At 41.5% G+C, this 20,264-nt stretch overlaps 1 protein-coding gene across 1 annotated transcript in view; it reads right to left on the bottom strand.

Moving 5' to 3' along the window:
* PYGB (glycogen phosphorylase B) overlaps positions 1-20,264 on the bottom strand; it is a 143,345-nt gene that overhangs the window by 7,025 nt on the left and 116,056 nt on the right. The window contains exons 7-17 of the mRNA XM_089669808.1: positions 18,716-18,798; positions 18,439-18,582; positions 15,304-15,396; positions 11,460-11,606; positions 9,223-9,386; positions 7,781-7,895; positions 6,824-6,925; positions 6,450-6,597; positions 4,830-4,888; positions 4,034-4,175; positions 1,240-1,447 (exon numbers count right to left, since the gene is read on the bottom strand). Of these exons, the coding sequence (XP_089525934.1) occupies positions 1,240-1,447; positions 4,034-4,175; positions 4,830-4,888; positions 6,450-6,597; positions 6,824-6,925; positions 7,781-7,895; positions 9,223-9,386; positions 11,460-11,606; positions 15,304-15,396; positions 18,439-18,582; positions 18,716-18,798 (1,405 nt within the window). The remainder of the gene's footprint in view (positions 1-1,239; positions 1,448-4,033; positions 4,176-4,829; positions 4,889-6,449; positions 6,598-6,823; positions 6,926-7,780; positions 7,896-9,222; positions 9,387-11,459; positions 11,607-15,303; positions 15,397-18,438; positions 18,583-18,715; positions 18,799-20,264) is intronic.

Raw genomic sequence — 20,264 nt, 5'->3', positions numbered from 1 at the left:
GTACCCTCCAGACCTTCCCCCCAGTGGTGTACCCTCCTGACCCACCTGTACTGTGCCCTCCCGACCACCCCAGTGGTTTGCCCACCTGACCCTGCTGTATCGCGTCACCCTGATGCCCCATACTGCGCTCTTCTGAGCCTCCAGTACTGTGCCCTCCTAACCCCCCTGTCCTGCTAACCCCAGTCCAGTGCCCTACTTTTTCCTCTACACTGCTGACCTCCGTACACTGCCCTGCTTACTGCTGACCTCCGTACACTGCCCTGCTTACTGCTGACCTCCGTACACTGCCCTACTTACTGTTGACCTTTGTACACTGCCCTACTTACTAATGACCTCTGTACACTGCCCTACTTACTACTTACATAGTTAGTCTGCCTGAAAAGAGACAAAAATCCATCCAGTTAAACCATAAAAAAAGTTATAATCCTACACCCACAGTTTGATCCAGAGGAAGGCAAAAAAAACCCAGCAAAGCACAATCCAATTTGCTCCTGCAGGGGAAAAAAAATCCTTCCGGATCCCCCTGTACACTGCCCTACTTACTACTGACCTCTGTACACTGCCCTATATACTACTTATACCTGCCAGAACTCGAAGCAGACAGCAAGACCTAAAACTAGTGGAGCAAGTCAGCCTACAGTTCCCATGGTTCTGCCTTCATGATGGACTCCTGTATCAGACTTGTGGGGGTTACTGAAGCTAAATTTAAGGTAGGCCAAGTTTATAATTTTACAGTGACATCAATTTTATTATATTTTGCTAGGTTTCCTCCATTCCGTGCTCTCCTTGTCCTTACTTTTTATTGGGTGCTTGCTAGCCAACTCCTTAACAAAAAAAAAAAAATGGCACCGCCGCCCAGTGATCTTTGATCTCTACTATGTTGTCCAGGTGATCTCTACCTCTCAAAGCATGCCTACACCCGAGTTATATTTTAATAGGTAAGATCTTTATGTATTCTTATACTCTGATTTTAAGGGGGCTGCCGAAAAAAATTGAAGAAATATTCCAGTCCTTGCACTGAAAAAATGGCTTGAGAAGTTCTCCAATAAATCCAGTCCCTTTGAACGAAGCACATGTTTTGAATTAAAATAAAAATCATAGATTGTCTGTTACAAGTGTTGGTACTGCACTGGTGTTATGTGCTTCTGGTGGATCAGTGCGCAAAATTCTTTTAGACAGTGGTCTACAAATGGCTGCCAATGAATGCAAAAAAGTTTCTAGTTATAACACAATACAAACCCTTTCTTGTCAAGTGCTTCCACATCCTCCACTTTCATGCCAAAGATAAACAAATTGCCCTCTCCGGCCTCTTCTGCCATCTCAACATTGGCACCATCCATTGTTCCAATGGTCAGAGCACCATTCAGCATAAACTTCATGTTTCCAGTGCCGGAGGCCTCCGTGCCTGCTGTGGAGATCTGCTGAGACAGGTCAGCAGCTGGAATCACTGGAAGACAAAGAACAAAACAAGACTCAGCATTCTCTATTTAACAATTAAAGTCCTTATGCCACTTTCACACGATGGATTCTATCAGATCCGCCTGTCAGTTTTTCAGGTGGACCTGATCAGACAGTCCATTCACCAGCAGGTGTAAATGGACTTGTGTCCTTTTATACGCGCCTACCTCCAATCAGATACAGTCTGGAAAAAAAAAAAAAAATGGATGGGGATCCCTCCCCATCAGTCTAGGCAAATCGGATTGGAGGGCAGTCGGGTGTAAATGGACAGCCGAGTCGGTTTACTTCCAGCCACTCTTGGAGTATGGAGTGGGCTCTGTCCGTGTCTGCTCTGCATAGACTGAGTGGAAACGGATCTGTCATCTGCCTAGTCTACTCTGATCAGCAGTGGATCAGTGGACAGATCCCCAGCTGATCAAAACAGTCTGTGCCCTGTGAAAGGGGCCTTATGCTTTCATATCTCTAAGTTCATCATAGAATCTTTAGAGAGAGCTAGAAGGGACTATGTGCTTTATTTATTAAATTCCAAGCAAACAGCTCAACCAATTTTGTGATCTATGCTGACCTTGACAAACAGCACAGCAATGTGTCAGACCTCCATTTTAGTTAAATGGCCATGTCTTCCCAGCACCCTCCCTGGTCCCCTAACCTATTCTAAGCTAAACCTCCCCACCCAGGTGTTTACTTCTTTTTTTCCCGAATGTGGTGGCCTTCTGCAGTGATTTACAGCATCACTGCAGAAATTGTGTTCTCTGCTGTCTGTTCAGTAACTAATTACTGCCTTGAATGGGGCCTTAGTCCAATAATACTTGTACAGCACATTCAAAGTCTATAGAAAGTTGCTTCAAAGAAGCTTGAGACAAGATCTGTGCAGCATTGCTGTATACAAAGGGAGTCCATCATCATCAGAAAGAGATAGTTAGAAACCTGGTGGGAGTTAGAGTTAGGGGGCTAAGGAGGAGGGATGTCCTGCTTTATTTTATTTGTAAACCTATTCTTAGCAATACAGCCTGGTCAATGATTAGGTCATCTTTCTGCTCTCCTCCTTTAAATATATTCAAAGTATTAGATTGACAGCACTGTACAAAAGCAAAACTGCACTGACCCTCCCTCTCCAGTGTGACTGCTGCTTTACATGGGAAGCAAAAAGAAGGCATATTCCCTTTACTTATACAAGCAGTTTAACCACTTCAAGTCTGGGCACTTTCACCCCCATCCAGTCCAAGACAATTTTCAGCTTTCAGTGCTATCACACTTTGAATGATAATTGTGCGGTCATGCAACACTGCATATGCATTTTTTACCATTTTTTTGAGACAGATAAAACTTTTTTTTGGTGGTATTTATTCACCACTGGGATTTTTATTTTTTTGCTATATAAATGAAAAAGTCCACACATTTTGAAAAAAAAGGGTTTTTTTAATAAAATTTTTGTAAAAAAAACCCCAAATTCGTTTATAACCAAAAATGATAATTTTTCAAAAATTTTTTTTACATTTTTATTTTTTTTATATTATTATTTTTTTTAACATACTGTCACCCTAGCAGTACAGTGTCACCATAGTGTGACACTGTACTACTTGGGGGGGATAAATAAAATATGCCAATAATCATAAAAATTGTCATAAAAATTATAAAAATAAAGCGACTTGTGACAAGGTGCCAAAATTCATACAAATGAAGTGACTTCTGTGATGACGTGAAGTTAGTCACTGTTAGTGACCGGTAGTGCTATTACAGTGCTAGAATATTGTTCCAATATAAGTGTGGAAGATCAAAATATCTCCAATAGTAGATATTCCATCCAATACTGTGGTAAAATGACCAATATTATAAAGACTGCGCAGTCAATAAGCGCTTTTATAGACAATACTCTCAGTGGATAAACTGAAGGCTCCTTTGTGGATGGATCTGGTCTGGTCAGATAATCCCCTCACTGCTCACTCTTGCTGTCAATATGGCTCTATCTCTCCTTTCATGTAGCTCTGTGGGTTGTTAGAAGCTCACAGGGAGCCCAGATGCGCAATCAATAGGCGCATTTAGAGACAATACTCTCAGTGGATAAACTGAAGGCTCCTTTGTGGATGGATCTGGTCTGGTCAGATATTCCCCTCACTGCTCACTCCTGCTGTTAATATGGCTCTCTCTCTCCTTTCATGTAGCTATTTCAATAGTCTTATTCAGAGCATTATTAGAACAAACCTCATGTTCTGGGTGTAGTTACATGGGTGTACAAAGATGGCGTCCAAACCAGAAGTACGTCACCATGTGCCGATGTGTTGCGTCACGTTAATCACGTGACTTCATCAGGGCCCTGATGGCGTGATTAGCGTGATCATTCACAGATTTTACAAGTAGTAAGACATGATGTCAGGAAGTCACATCTTGCTTACTACTATTCGTGTGATCACTGATTGGCCATGGTTAAAAAACATGATTAATACATGACTGGATTAAAGAGTGTGTTTATATTTGTCTGGTGTTCTTAAAATGGGTGAGAATGAATATCCATTTTTACGCCATATAGCAAACAATCAGATCCTCTCATTTACTCTCCCAAAATGCAGTGACTAACCTTTCTCGGCCAACGATACACGGTAGTTCTCTAGGTAAATAACCTTAAGTCTGTCCCCAACCACAGGATCATTGTTGACAATATTTCCCACAGAGGTGATTAATTTTATGATCATTTTTGCCATGTGATAGCCGGGAGCTGCCTGCAGAACAAGAAATGAGAAATAATGGCAACTCACAGGTTAACAATTATGAATAGCAAGAACAATAGTGTTCTAGCATTTAGGGTGAGCATAACATATTTAAAAAAAACAGACAAAAAAACCCAAAAGCAAACTAACCAGATGGATATATTCAAAACATTGAACCATTTTAGCTGCCTTAGGGCTTGTTCACACTTGACTAAAATTTCCAACTCTTCAAAAATGCCCCTATATTGTTAGTATGGGCATTAGGCAGGTGTTAATGAGCTTTAGTATGGGTGTTTTATAAGCGTTAAAACTGCACCACAAACGCCTATAATAAACTCTACGGTATTAACGAGCCAGAACCGCACTGCAAACGCCTGCCAGGACATTTGAGGAGTGTCACCATAGACTGGAATGGGAGGTATTAAAAGGCTTCAAACTCCTCCTGACTCAACATGAGCCTTCAATTTTGAAGCGATGCTACGCTAACGCTTCATGTTTTGATAATGTGAACAGCACTGTGTGCTGCCCATAGTAAAAATGCTCATAAAAAAACTGCCTGCTTTCAAAGCTAGTGTGAACTATCCCTTAGGGTAATAGCATGGTGTTTGCTCTTATTCATTCTTTTTTTGCTCAAAATTGTGTAAGTAAATAAGTTGAATACTGTACCTTTCCTCCAATCATGACTGTTCTTGGCACATATACCTTGGATGGATCTTTCTTGATTCCTAAAAGATAAATTGCATGTACATAAGAGTTCAGCTGTTCAATTCTGAAATAAATACCTTTACTCTGCCATAGTCTCATCTGTCACTCACTGTCAGCCAGTGACCTGTGCCTTGGCAGAATACAGGTTTTCATAAGGAATCATCCAGTCAACATCAAGAAGGCCAGGTATCAGATATAAAGCAAGAATATATCCTGGGGCACATTTTTAATAATGTAATCAAATTAGACCGAGAATGCTGATGCAGCAGGTGAAAATACAATTTACACTGGAAGACGCCTGTGCAGAGGCTTGTTTAGGTTTGTAAATCAGAGATCAATCAAAGTCGATGGTGGAAATGTGTGATTTTACAAGTAAAATCATAATTAAGTGTGGGGATATACAGTTAGGTCCATATATATATTTGGACATAGGCGCAATTTTAGTTTTTTTCAGGTATTTACCAAAACATATTCCATCTATAGTAATATAATGGATAAGGGCTGAAAGTGCACACTCTCAGGTTTAATTTAAGGGTATGTACATCCAAATTGGAGGAAGGGTTTAGGAGTTACTGCTCTTAAGAGTAGCCATCCCCCCTTTCTCAAGGGACCAAAAGTTATTGGACAATTGAATATAATCATAAATAAAATGTCTCAGAGTATAGTAGGTTTATTAAAAAAATGGATAAACTCAGCCAAATATGCACTGACATTAGTTGGTGCCCAATCCTTGGCACTAATACACTCAGCTCAGGATGCTAGACAGGGAAGTTGGCGTGCATTTCATAAATCGGAAGCGGAAATGACGTCACCGGATCCGGATGTGGCTAGACGCGATTCTGCCTCTACATGTTTCGCCTTCCCTTTCGAGCAGTGCTAGCATCCTGAGTTGAGTGTATTAATGCCAAGGATTGGGCACCAACTAATGTGAGTGGATACTTGGCTGATTTTATTAATTTTTTTTAATAAATCTACTATACTATGAGACATTCCTTCTTCTGATTCTTGATAACCTTGGCTATGCAGTGAATTGGGAAACCATTGAGAAGATACACTGATGTTCCAAACTCTTGGGGACGCAAAGCGCATTAGACCTTCTTTTAATTAAGCGGTCACAGATGGTTGGTGAGTGCAATATATTGTCTTATGGTGGTGGAGCACAAGGGATCTGCATGGAGCAATTTATGCACCATTGTTTTTGATTTACAACCTGGTGTGGGACTTTGGTTTTTGTTCTTGACTTTGGACTCATTCATTTATATCACTTTTAGGTTTTTACATGTTTCTATCACAGTTGGAATATTGTTCACCTAATATATATGTTAGCGCCATACCTTATTTTATTATATGGTAGCTAACTGTTAGTAGTAAGAATGCTGAGTATTGGCTGTTCTATAGATACAATGAATGGCCCTTGTACCATGAGAATCATACTACAGGTAACCTGTACTGAGGGAATATGCTGCCACTACTTACTGATTATTCTAGAAATGCTATTAACAGAGGTTAAAAGCGATCTTTTTGTTCAGATAATCGGTATGTGCATGGTCACCTTTACCTCAGCCGAGGCTTGATACTTACGATTGTACAAAGTGATGATATGCAAACAGTTTAGGATCTGCCTCTTGTATTCGTGGATTCTCTTCACTTGTACGTCAAACAATGAAGAAGGATTAATTTTAACCTTGTATTCCTTCTCCAAATAAGCAGAAAATTTCAACTTGTTCTCCTAACATAAAAAACAACAGATGTGATTGGTTAGGTATAAGATATAACAACCTAAAAATGAGACATCATGTCTTTTAGAATTATTAATGCTAGTTACATTACACATTGCACTAGGATCGTTTGTTACGAGTTTCTACAAATAAGGTTAATATGAAATTTTTAGGATGTTCTGACAACAGACATTCGATAGTCCTAGTTATTGTCTCCATAGATGTGCACTAATTTACCTGCTTGACTTTAGCAATATCATGCACAAAGCTCTCGTCATTCACAAAATTCAACAGTTTCCTCAGTTGGCTCAGGTCAGTTACAAAATCTTCCCCAATTTTCTGCAAAGAGAAATAGGAATAATTAAGGTTCTGATGGCTGAAGAAAGAACCTATGTTCCCTATAGTGGCAATCTGATTCAGACTTACAGAACAGGCTCATGTCTCCAGTTAATACTGACACTTTGCTACATCAGGCCCAGAGTATGGCAATGCCTACATATTACTATTAAAAATCTTTTGAAAGAATCTGGTAAATGTCACTTTTAAGGATTATCAAGCCTGTGAATGCCTCAGTCAATGTGTTTCATTGTATGTTGCCCTTGCAGGAACACCCAAAATTCTCAGGTGGACAAGAACAAAGTTGAGAATTATGGCTGGGAGATCTTGCTGCAGGGGTATTCAAGACATACTGAAAACTAGAGATTGATGAAACCCAACAGGCTTCACCTAGGACAAAAATATCACTTTTTTTCTTGAATAAGTTAATACTGAAACACTATGATGTCAATCTCAGCATATTTACACGAGTATAGGTGGAACAAAGGGTCATCTTTACCAAATGTACCAGGTTTCTATCCAGCAATGATTTAATTGTATACTCTGATTTCTAAATGGACTATGCCTGCAAATATATAGGCTAGAATTACTTATTACTAACAAAACAAATTCATTATTCAATGGAGTAAGACATGTAATTATAACAGGAAATCCACAAAGATAAATGTTACATAAACTTTTGTACCATTTGGGGGTTACCAAATTTGCAAATTGTGGACATTTGATAGTTATAACAAGGGAAAATGGTTAAACAAATAATAGCTGGACATGTCTCAGTCGCCCCATCCTATCCTTAGCATATTTTAGTTCAAACTAATGTTAGCTTCACTAGAGGAAGAGGGTGAAGTGACATTTTACCTCTGCGATTATATCAGACAGGCCTGGATTGCACAGCATTAACCACCTCCTTGGAGTAATGCCATTTGTCTTGTTCTGGAATTTCTGTGGTTCCACGTCAAAGAAGTCTTTAAAGCTGGAACATATAAATAATATTGCAAAACAGACATATAAGGACTAGGTGCTGGAATACTGAACAGTCAGCTGAACCATTGCTACAGAACAATATATTTAGAGAGCACAGTGGAGTAATTTTCCTTCTGAATCATAAGCGCAGAAAACCAGAGAAGAAACTTACTTCTAAGAAAATAAATTGTCATTTTAGGCCTGGCCTTATACTTAATTTATTGCAGTTGTAATAGAATTCTTGCAATTCTTTTTTTGGTTGATGGTTCTCAAAAATGTGGCCATTGTGGCTTCCATAAGTCTTCTATATAGGCTGCAAATGTTTGCCACACACCCTGATATACATATATAACATTCCCTGATATATACCACGCAGAATGTTTTTTTTAACACACACTAAAAGAAATCCTGTGATCATAAATAATATTTTTATGGTTGAACTTGATGGACTTTTGTCTTTTTTTTCAGCCAGACCAGCTATGTAACTATTAGGCCCCGTGTACACGGGACACTTCTGAACGATGGAAACTGACTGCTGGAAAACGTAGGTTAAAAACCCGTCTGTTTAGCCGCGTTTGCAGAACACATTTATGCGCGTTTGCATTTAGGAGCGTTTTTTAAAGATAAGCACAGGAGAACATCCTAAATGCCCAGTATGCACTGAAAAGTGGTAAATTATTAACTATTTCAGACTGTTTCAGAGAAATACAGAGAGTAGAAGCAGAGAGAGCAGTAGGTGTTGAGATTAGCTTAGGTGTGAGTTGCTCATTAACATTTCTTTTGTTTCCAAGGGTGGAAAAGGTGTCTGGTGGAGTGAGTCATTAAGGCCACCTGGCAGGGGGTCTTCATGAGGAATTTGAGGTGTGAATGGTCATTAATATATCTTTTGTTTCCAAGGGTGGGAGAAGGCTGAGGTGTGAAATGGTCATTACAATGTGTGACAAGCTTAGTAGGAACATCCTGTGTTCAGTGTTTTCTCCATTTGAGTACCTTGGAAACACTTTGCATGCATTTTTCATGATGAAAAAAGCCTCTCGACAGCAACGGGAACTGGAAGAGTTAAAATCAACTTTCAAACACAAATGCTTATAAACGTGATTTGCCGCATTTAGCGGTTGAAACGCTTATAAAATCGACTGCTGAATGCACTTTTTCTGGGTACAAAAACGACTGTAAACGAAGATGTGTACAAGGACACATAGGAAAATATTAGGGTGAGTTCAGGGGCTGCTGAAAAATATGCTGAACAGCTCCTAAATGTGAGTGAATCAGCTGCAGTGTACATGAGCCCTTAAGCAATCTAAATGCAGAAGTGAACTATTTTGTCAAATACTCACACTGAATTTTTCACTATGTCCGAGTGGATCCTTGCCACACCATTGACAGCATGAGAGCCAATCACACAGAGATGAGCCATGTTTATTCTCTTACAATCTCCTTCTTCAATAACAGACATCCTCCTCAGCCGATCCAAATCGCCAGGAAACATGGCTGCCACTTCCTGAAGAATAGCATAAGAATAATCAGTAAAATACACAGGTCCAATGTTGTATGGCAAAATTATGTTGAACTTCATATGTTCTAAGCAAATGCAGAAACAAAAATCCATTAAATTACCAATAGCATGTAGTATACTCCAATTACAAATGATGTCTTATTTCTGCCTGCAATGCTCTCTAATTGTATATTATGCTAGGTCCTTCTATGTACAACGCTTATTCCAAAAATGTGAACCTAGCAGTGTAAAGTGAACAGGGTAGGTGCTGTGATAGATAATGCCTCTTTGCTGCAAAGAGTAAGGCAGGCCATAGACAGATTGAAATTTGGCTGGTTTAGCAGAAACCAAATGAATTTTGATTCATCTATGGGCAGGCTAGTTGTACTGAAGTCTATCAATCGACTTCAGTACAAATAGCCTGTCAGGTATTTTTTCTGTGCGATCACTATATATTAGTGATCATTGTATTCTGCTGATGGGGAAGGCTCCCCTTGCTCTCCGCAGGCAGAACACAATAGAGCTGTGGGAGGAATTCCCCCATCAAGACTGACAGTGTTGATGGGGAAATTGAGCAATTTTCTTTCCTTCAAACTGTGGTTGAAGGAAATAAAATAGCAAAATCTTTGGCTTGCCTTACATTGCCCTCTGTTTTCATGCTTATATCACACTGCATATAAAATGGAACTGAACTCAAAAAGTAAAGATTTTGTTAATTATAGGGGAATGTTACATTTTACATAAGCAGTGCCCATAAAATGTTACTTTTTGCCTTAAATTCCTCCTGACAAATACCAGGGCATTCTTGGGCCTCATCACTGGATATCTGCAGTGTGAGATCATCCAAGGCACTGCTGCCTCTGACTCCCTTTTTGCAATAGATTCCAAGCAAGACTTGATATCACTTCTGTGCTGCCCATAGTTCTCCTTCCTGTCCCCTCTACATAATGCTAAACAAGGTGTGGTAAATCAGTAATGGGAAGATGATTAGCTGCAGGGAGCCTACAGGCAAACCTGGTGACTAGTCATTTGCTCTCTGCTTACCTTGTCTGGACACTGCTTTCACAATACAATACAAGCCAACATTGCTGCTTATCAATTTCTAATTCGACAATTCAAGTAAAAGGACAGGTGCTCTTATTCCCTTGTCGTATCTACTCTTCAGACAGTCAGTAAAAACAACGGATCTCATTTAGAACAGCTACAAAAAATATTGGTGCAAACTAAACAACCAATCACATGATAATGTATTTTCCAACCAACCTTATGGAAAAAAAATACTCAAATTGGCTACTATTCAGACCATGTCACATTTCATTTTAATTAAAAGCCATACAATAATCAGACACCATCTGTGCTCTCTGGAAAATTAATTGTAAACAAATACACCTGTAAACCGTGATCTTGCCAGTGTCCTCATTTTGGGATATACAGACGTGTCTCGGTTTACAAATTTAATGTGTTCTCCGGGACATTTCGTATTGCAAAAAATTTGCAAACTGAAGTGCAGTTTCCCATAGGAATGCATTGAAAACCAATTAATCCGTTCCGGAGGTCAGAAAAAAAAAAAAAAAAAAAAAGTCTTTTATCTGTTCAAAACGCTTTATAAAGTGCAATTTAAAGGCACAAATACTGTACGGGGACATGATTAAAAATAAATACGTAAATGCACTGAAAACCAATTAATCCGTTCCGGAGGTCAGAAAAAAGTCTTCTGTTCAAAACTTTTTATAAAGTGCACTTTAAAGGCACAGGATTTTCATTCGTAAACCGAAAATTACATTAAACGAGGAATTCGTAAATCAAGGTATGCCTGTACTGTTTAAAAGAGAAAGTACTAGGTCTTTAGCAGGACATAGATTGTCTGTTGTAAATTCAAATTAGCCATTGCACATAATGCAGTTCAATATAACTCTGGCCTTTCCCCTAGCCTGACATGCAGTAACACACATACTTGTAAATTGCTGTTGCTCAATAATATAAAACTAAGATAAGGTATCTTCAATTACTCCAGGTGCTCTGTAACCGGATTACTTTCTCATATACTGATAAGTATAAAGCACAAATATGTTCTCTTACATCCAGGTGTTTCTGGTTAATTTCATAGATGATCTCCAGATGGCGAGGCAGCAGTTTCTCAAACATATGAACTGGCCAGCGTTCCAAAGCTTCAGGCAGTACTGTGTGATTGGTGTATGCACAGGTCTTCTTTGTAATGACCCAAGCCTAGGGAAAAAAACAAAGAATATTATCACAATAAATCACCTGAACAGATAACATGCCATATAGGATCCCCTGTCAGCCAACTGTGGCTTAATTTAGTATTCTGTTGAATTAACAATTGTTTTAGCAGAGAACCAGTCTCAGAGAGCTGTTGCATTTGAAGTGATTGTAAAGTATAAAATTAAAAACAAAACAAAAAAACCCCCACAAAAACATGATATACTTACCTGCTCTGTAAAATGGAATTGCACAGAGTGGCCAGAATCACCTCTTCTGGGGTCCCCCACCGCTGCTCCTGGCTCCTCCACTTCAGACTGTGCCCCCCATAGCAAGCCATTTGCTATGGGGCACACCTGTGAGCTTGCTTCTGAGCCGTGCTGCCTGTGTCCACAGACAATAGATGCGGCTTGGCCCCGCCCCCTCATCATAGGATATGATTGACAGCAGCAAGAGGAATATTCAGAGAACGCTCAACAAACACGCCTTGCTTGCAATGCCATTCATTGATAATAGCACCCCAGTGTGCTAAGCAAGAGGTGTTTTTATGTACACGCAAGGAGCAATGTAAGTATTTTCCATGACATTTGAAGTGGGCTAATATTTACATTGCACTATGCATGGTCCCAGTGTCCAGCCGGTTGTTGTTGCAGCACCTATTACTTTGGAGCTTATTTCAGGACCACGTGCGATGAGAATATTAACAATTGTGTGCACAGGCAAGAACACACTGATAAACATGCAAAAGTGCTGTTAAAATGCAAAAAGCTTGTAGCTCAAAAGAATGCACAACCTTCTTTGCTATATTTGCCACATGGGCTGCTTTATGCTTGAAATGTGTCAACGTGCAAAATATGTGCCTTAGCGTGACACCAAACGTCACGCTAAACTAGTGTGTGAGTGGGGGCTATGGGAATATATAGTATTTTCATTTTTTTCCCTGTCCTCTACCCTGTGGAGCCAGTCCTATTCCCTGCTGACTGCATCCTATACCCTGCTGACCCCATCCTTTGCCTTGCTAACCCCTGTCCTCTGCCGACCTCATCCTATGTCATACTGACTGCTGTCCTCTACCCTGCAAACCCTGTCCTGTGTCCTGTGGACCCTGTCCAATGTCCTAGTGACCCCTATCCTCTACCCTGCAGACCCCATCATGTGCACTGTAGACCGCATCCTATGCCTTGCTAACCCTTGTCCTCTGCCTTGTGGACCCTGTTCTATGCCCTGCTGACCTCATCCTATGTCATACTAACCCCTGTCCTCTACCCTGTGGATCCTGTCCTGTGCTCTGCAGACCCATCCTATGGCCTACTGACTCCCGTCTTCTACCCTGCTAACCCCATTCTGTGCAATGTAGACCCTGTCCTATGCCCTGCTGACCCCTGTCCGCTACCCTGTGGACCCCGTCCTATGCCCCGCTGACCCCATCCTATGCTCTGCGGACTCGGACCTATTTCCTGCTGACTCCATCTTGTGTCTTGCTGACCCCATCCTATGCTCTGCGGACTCTGACCTATTTCCTGCTGACTCCATCCTTTGTCTTGCTGGCCCATCCTATGCTCTGTGGACCACACCCTATGCCTTGCTGACCTCATCCTATGTTCTGCTGATCATCTGCTCTGCTGACTCAATGCTTTTTCCTGATGACCCCTTCCTCAGTTGAGCTGACCCCATCCTCTGCACTGGTGACCCCTGTCCTTTGCCCCGTTGATTCCATCCTCTGTCCTGGTTACACCTGTTCTATGCCCTATTGATCTCATCCTCTGCTCTGCTGACCCTTGTTTTTTGCTCTGCTGACCCCTATCTTATGCCTTGGTGACCCCATCCTCTGCCCTGCTAACCCGTCCCCTGCACCACTATCCACTATCCTGCTGACCCCCTGTCCTCTACCCTACTAACCCCTGTCCTTTGACCTGCTTACCCCTGTTGTCCAACCAGCTGGACTGTGTTTTGCTGAGCCCTGTATGCTCCTCTTCTGACCTCCCAACCTGTGCCCTGCTGGCCTCTGTACAATGCCCTACAAACTGCCGACACTATCCTTTGCCCTGCTGACCAACCAATCCTTTGCCCCCTTACATTTTATACTGCACCCCCTCATCAGATAGGCTAGGTACAATCATAGGATCAGTCAGATGCCCCAAGCTAATTTAGTGGTGCAGGAATTGGGACTGATCTGAGGTGTAAAGGTGCAGAAATTGCAGATCTGAGGTGTGAAGATATAAGAATTTGGGTGATCTGAGGTGCGAAGGTGCAGGAATTAGGGTGATCTGAGGTGTGAAGGTGCAGGAATTAGGGTGATCTGAGGTGTGAAGGTGGAGAACTTGTCCTTATTTGAGATCTGAGGGTGCAGAAACTGGTTCTGGTCTGAGGTGCAATGGTGCAGAAATTGGGTCTGGTCTGAAGTGTGAATGTGCAGAAATTGGAGTTGATTTGAGGTGTGACAGTTCAGGAATTGGGGTGATTTGAGTTGTGAAGGTGAAGGAATTGGGGCTTATCTAAGGTGTGAAGATGCAAGCATCGGGGATTATCTGCAGTCTTATGTTGCAGGAATTGTGGTGATTTATGGTGTTAAGGTGCAGGAATTGGGGTGATCTGAGGGTGGAGGTGCAGGAATTGGGGATAAACTGAAGGGTGAAGGTGCAGGAAGTGGGGCTGATCTGAGGGGTGAAGGTGCAGGAATTGGGCTAATCTGAGGGGTGAAGGTGCAAAAATTGGGCTGGTCTGAGGGGTGAAGGTGCCGGAATTGGGCTGATCTGAGGGTGAAGGTGCAGAAAGTGGGGCCAATCTGAGGGGTGAAGGTGCAGGAATGTGGGTGATCTGAGGGGTGAAGGTGCAGGAATTGAGCTGATCTGAGGGGAGAAGGTGCAGGAAGTGGGGCTGATCTGAGGGTTGAAGGTGCAGGAATGTGGGTGATCTGAGGGGTGAAGGTGCAAAAATTGGGCTGATCTGAGGGGTGAAGGTGCAGGAATTGGGCTGATCAGAGGGGTGAAGGTGCAGGAATTTGGGTGATCTGAGGTGTGTAGGTGCAAACTTCAATATTCATTGCTTACTAGTATTCAAGTCATTTTCAGCATTTCCGTAATACAAATTTACTTTCGTGATTGATCGTGTGAAGTTGACTTTTTTTATATTACTGGCACTCCCAATTTCTTTGAAAACATTTTTCAGCACACAATGCTCACAAGGTTGCCTACCCCTGTTTTAAAGCATTCTTTCTATGTATACTTAGTAATAATTTATGCATACACGTAGCCATATTTTCTAATGACATACTAAAGCTTTGGCTCCCTATTTGCAGTGTTATACAATGGCTGTTCCTTATTTCTCCTTCTCACAATGCTAATCAAGAGTGAACAATTGCTGTTACAAATCTCTATATTTAATGCACTAACATAATAATTGAAGATAAAACATGTAAAAAACCAAAAGGTATATGAAAAAATACGTTATGGTTAAGCCTAGAATATGTGGAAAAACCAAGGGGATGCCCACAAACAGTAATGTAAAATGGTAATGCTTTCCACTAAGGTCTTATGTTGCTCAATAGCTAACAACTTTTGCCTAGGTGTCAATGAATCGCAAAAGTTACTGGACAGAATTATAAATCCCATAGCAGGTAAGACAGTAGACATGTGCATATGAACTATATATTCAATTGTTTGCCTGGATTTCAGCTATGATTGTCTCGTTTATTTGTTCTCACCTTGTCCCATTCCATTCCCTCCACATCTACAAGAATCCTCATGAGCTCAGGAATGGCAAGAGCAGGATGGGTGTCATTTAGCTGAATGGCAACCTGTAAAGGACATGTTGCATTAGAAAGGCAATAGTACTGGAAATGTTATCAAGATAGAAGCACACACATAGAAACAAAGACTGAGTGGTCCATCGACTGCCCGTTTTTTTGGGGTGGGGGGTTTGGAGGTTTTCATTTTTACTAACTTTTTTTGTCCAAGTACAGATCTATGCTTGCCTCAAGCATGTTTGAAGCTATTCAGCCCCGGTTCACATATATGCGGCCGTGCGAGCCACGTTTTGCACGGGCATGAGAGCTCCCATCCCCGTGACATGCAAGGAAGAATAAGTCCCTACACTTCTTCTGAAAACACAGCCCGCACGGGAACCTCGGTTCCTTTTAACAGTGCGGGTGGTGTGCCATTAGAAGTAATGGCACCTGCCCCCAGGTCCACATTTCTCTGTGCGGGTGGTGCGGATGCACAGATTTTCGTGCGGATCCACAGCGGCACCACCCGCACAGATGTGAACCAAGCCTTACTGTTGACTGGCTCACTACCTTGATGGCCGAGATATAATTTTTAAGTGCCAACAACTCTACACAAAATAAATATAATTCAAGCCAGTGAATTACTTTTACAGCCGTTGGATTGGGATCCCCTCTGTAGCACCCTGTTCCTGAGACACAATGGATGTAATTTCTCCCACTGGACTATGTCAGAAACCGGAAGTGTCGAGGATTTAATCACTTCCGGTTTCAGTCTGTTTACCAGTTTAGGTAAGCTTAGGATCAAACAGATCCCAGTTTGATACAAAGTTCTCAACGACAGAGGAGATATACCAGACCCCAGATATCTCACTAAAGAGGACCTGCTTATTGTTATCATAATGAATGTTTAGGTTCCTTGTAATAGCAATTAAAGCGATCAAAACATTTTTAAGAAACAGCGCAAAAAAATAAAAAAATTAAAATAAAATATATAATAATAAAAAAATGTAAAGAGCCCCTGTCCTACCGTGCTCGCACGCAATGGTGAACACAGTCATACCCATTTTATTCTCTAGGGCCTCTGCTTAAAAAAAAAAAAATATTTGGGGGTTCAAAGTAGGTTTCTAGAAAAACAATGTGGTATTTTACATGTAGGAGAGGAATGTGAGAATTGGCCTAAACGTGAAGTGCTTAAGTCAGCTGTAACTAGCTCAGTGGTGCACAATGACCATTGTATTAGACAATGTTGTCAGGTTTATGGCCACGTACGCTTTAGTTTTGTTATCCAATTGATGTCTGATTCAATCAAAATGACTGAATCGGAAAACAATCGAATAGCCATAATTTCCATTCCAATTGGTTTAGATTCCATTTAGATTGAATTCGATCAAACTGAGTCGATTGACCAGGGCAGAATATTATTGATTGTTTTGCATCAATTGGCAATGCTGGGGTACTCTGTTTATAAATACAACAGTATTTCGAGCTATCAGATTATGAGATTACATGGTGGAAACAGATGTGATTGATTGTTTACAATCATAGGTTAAAGCGATAGTAAACCGCATCCAAGAAAAAAATCCCCTGCAAGGTAAAGGCATAATGTGTTAATATGCATAGCATACTGGCACATTATGTAAAAACATACCTTAAAATTAAGCCCTTCAACGGCACATTGTCACCACTGTAGAGGCTTACATCCTCACCTAGTCTTCCTTCCGGGTTCAAAAGCCATCCAGACATCTGGCTAGCTGAGCTGCGATGACGTCACTCCCACGCATGCAAGTCTCAGGTATGCCACTCCTTCAGAGCGCATGCACCGACTGTAAAAAACCCCAAATATCTCCTAAGTGGTGCATGTTTAGGAGATATTCATATTACCTACAGGTAAGCTTTGAGATAAATTTACCTGTAGGTAAAAATTAATATAGTGGCTTTACTATGATTGAAATCCACTTACTTGCATGTGTTAAACAATTAAATGGATTGTCGACTATAGATCGATTATTCCTAGCGGAAAAGATTGGAAAAGGAAAATGATCAATTATTGAAATGTAGATGGCCACTATTAGGGTCAATGTCTAGGGGCATTCTTATTTTCATTTAAATGCAGCTGTGTTTGAATGGAAAATGCAGCTTAATAGCACATCCTGCAAGAAAAACAACAACACAAACAGGTCAAACACAGCCTCCCAACTGTCATTTGTACTGCTACTTTAAAGTCAATGGGGTTTTCCTGACCTGACTTGACTTGCTAGGTGGTACTTTTCTAACCAATACCATCATGTTTCTCTGTTTCCTACTCCCATAAATAAACTTCTGTTAAACTGTACTTGTTTGTGTAGTCACAAGCAGCATGTCAGAAGGCTAAAACAATCTCATAAATCACACACAGTGGTTAGTTTAGTCCCTTTATTACATAATGGTTTGCAAATATTTGGCCCTGAAAGACTTGCATCTCCGTTCTGTGACTACAAGCCACTACAAAATATAGTTCAGTACAACAGCAGGCTCTTCTTTCACACCAAGTTTTTATAGATTTAGTTTCCATAACCCTTTCCAGAGGATATTAAAGCGGAGCTCCACCCAAAAGGGGAAGTTCCACTTTAAGGACTGATCTCCAGCTCCCCATTAAGGATTGGCACCTTTGGGGGGAGCGGGTACCCGAATTTGACAGGTACCCGCTCCCACTTCCGGTCCGATCGCCTAGGCGATCGGAATTGGAAGGTGGCCTCCTTCCCTCCCTCCTTGTAGTCTTTTGGGACACGTGACAGGTCCCAGAAGACTACAGGACCATTCATGAAGCGCAGCGCTACTCGTGTATGCGCAGTGGGTACCCGACTGTGAAGCTGCAAGCTGTCTAGCCGGGTGCCCACACTGAAGATGCCGGCCTCCTGGAATACAGGACGGCCGGTGAAACGGGCTGTGGGGGACACACCGCGCAACCGAGGGACAGGTAAGTGGCTGTTTTTTAAAAGTCAGCAGCTACAGTTTTTTAGACTTATTTTTTGACAGGGTTAGTGGAACTCCGCTTTAAACATTTTATAGTAGTTCCTGGCCCAGGGAAACTGGAAATCATAGCCTGTAGTAACACTTCTATAACGCATAACTTACCTTATCTGGAAAAGTGCCAAAGCAGGTTCTCACTGGATCCCGGCATCCAAACTTGGAAGACTTGAATCTCCTGATGATATCTTGGAGCGTAGCCGCTACCACAAAGTACTCTTGCTTCAGCCGCAGCTCCTTGCCTTCAAAGAACTGCAAGAATACATTAAAAACGTATTTAGTTCACAGTAGCTGAATTTCAAGGAGAATCAGATCAAAACTGAAATGTTATGGGCCTGGCAGAGATTACCTATAATACAGTGAAAAAAAAAACAAAAAAACTTACATTATCATTGGGGTAGAGAACCCGGGATATATTTTCAGCCAGATTTCTGTCCAACACAGCCTCGATGTAGTCACCAACATTAACTGTAAAACACAAACACTCTTTTCATAAGCAAATGGATCCTATTTATAAAGTCAGCATGCTTCACATTAGGGGTAGATTAAGACTTGATTCTAAATCACCCTTTCCACTGAAGCCTGATCTACGTTCAGATTGCGCTTCAAAGGCTATTGACAGGTGGTAAGGAAGTGATGTGATGCTTCCTCGTCACCTGTTTTAACCCCATTTTTGCTGACAAATGCATCAAAACAGCATGCATTGCACACAGTTATGGGACATTTCCAGCCCTTCCCCATTAGCTAGAGTGTAGCATTCAGCGGGCTTGCTGCCTGCTACATGTCACATAAAATTTGCCATGGGTATGAAGCATTACAGCTGGGGGGGCTACAGTTGGTAGCTGGCAAAATCACGGTACAACCGCACATTTTTGCCCCCCAATTGCACATCTAAATGAAGCCTCAAAATGTTCTATTACAACACTTAAAGCACAACTTCAAGCCATTTTTTAAATATCCCTCTGGAGGTTTAAAAAAAGAAAAAAAAAAAAAGAAAAAGAAAAAGGGGGTAGCTCTGGCTTCAATCTGGAGCTGTCCCTGCATTACCTTTTCTTTGCCACAAGATGTCCTCAGTTTTCCAAATTGAATGACACCCAGGATTACTAATCCTGGAAGACTGAGGAAAGATTGTAAATGCAGAGTATCATAGTGTCAGCCCCTGATGACCCAGCGCATCATGTAACCAGCCACAAGACATTAAAAAAATTGGTAAGCAATAAAAAAAAAAAAAAAAAAAAAAAAAACCAAGAAAACAAACAAACAAAAAAAAAGTATAACACTGCTTATGTGTGCTTCGTGGAAAGAAAGGAAGTTGAACTGCAGACTATGCAAGAAAGCTAATTGGATTGTAGCAAAGAAAAATGTGTTAGGCTACGTTCACACTAGCGTTGTGTGCAGGAGGCAGAGAGATGTTTGGGAAGCGTTTTTACCGCTTCCCAAATGCCTCTGCCAATTCTGCACATTACAGCACATGGTGCTGTTCTAACGGCAGCGTTTGCGTCGCATCATGGCAAAACGGACGCCTCTGGTCGAGTCAGGAGGCGTTGAAGCCTCCTATTTTAGTCTATGGTGCCGCTCCGCAAACGCCCCGCTGGCATTTGCGGTGCGGTTGCAACGCGGTTGCGGGGCGTTAACACCATTCAAACTGCATTATAGGCATTTGTGGGGCATTTTTAATGATCGGCAAACGTCTAGCAACCGCCGCTAAACCGCGCATGCGGCGTTTCCAGAGCGGTTGCCGAGCGTTAAAAAAGGGGCGTTTGGCAAGCGTTGGTAAAACAGCCAAGTGTGAACGAGCCCTGTTTGTACAAACAAACAGAAAACAAGTGGCTCCACAGTGGATTGGATTGCTTTTCAGATGGAATTTGCCAGTCAGTAAGGAGGTGTCAGGTCTTTTCCACACCGCCTGTTTCAACCTGAAAAGCCGTGAATGG

The sequence above is a fragment of the Staurois parvus genome, unplaced genomic scaffold (assembly GCF_062004578.1).
Source record: "Staurois parvus isolate SC_StPar_1 unplaced genomic scaffold, SC_StPar_1.0 ptg000081l, whole genome shotgun sequence".
Taxonomy (NCBI): domain Eukaryota; kingdom Metazoa; phylum Chordata; class Amphibia; order Anura; family Ranidae; genus Staurois; species Staurois parvus.
Note: the sequence above shows the minus strand (reverse complement) of the source record. Positions and strands in the feature narration are given on the sequence as shown.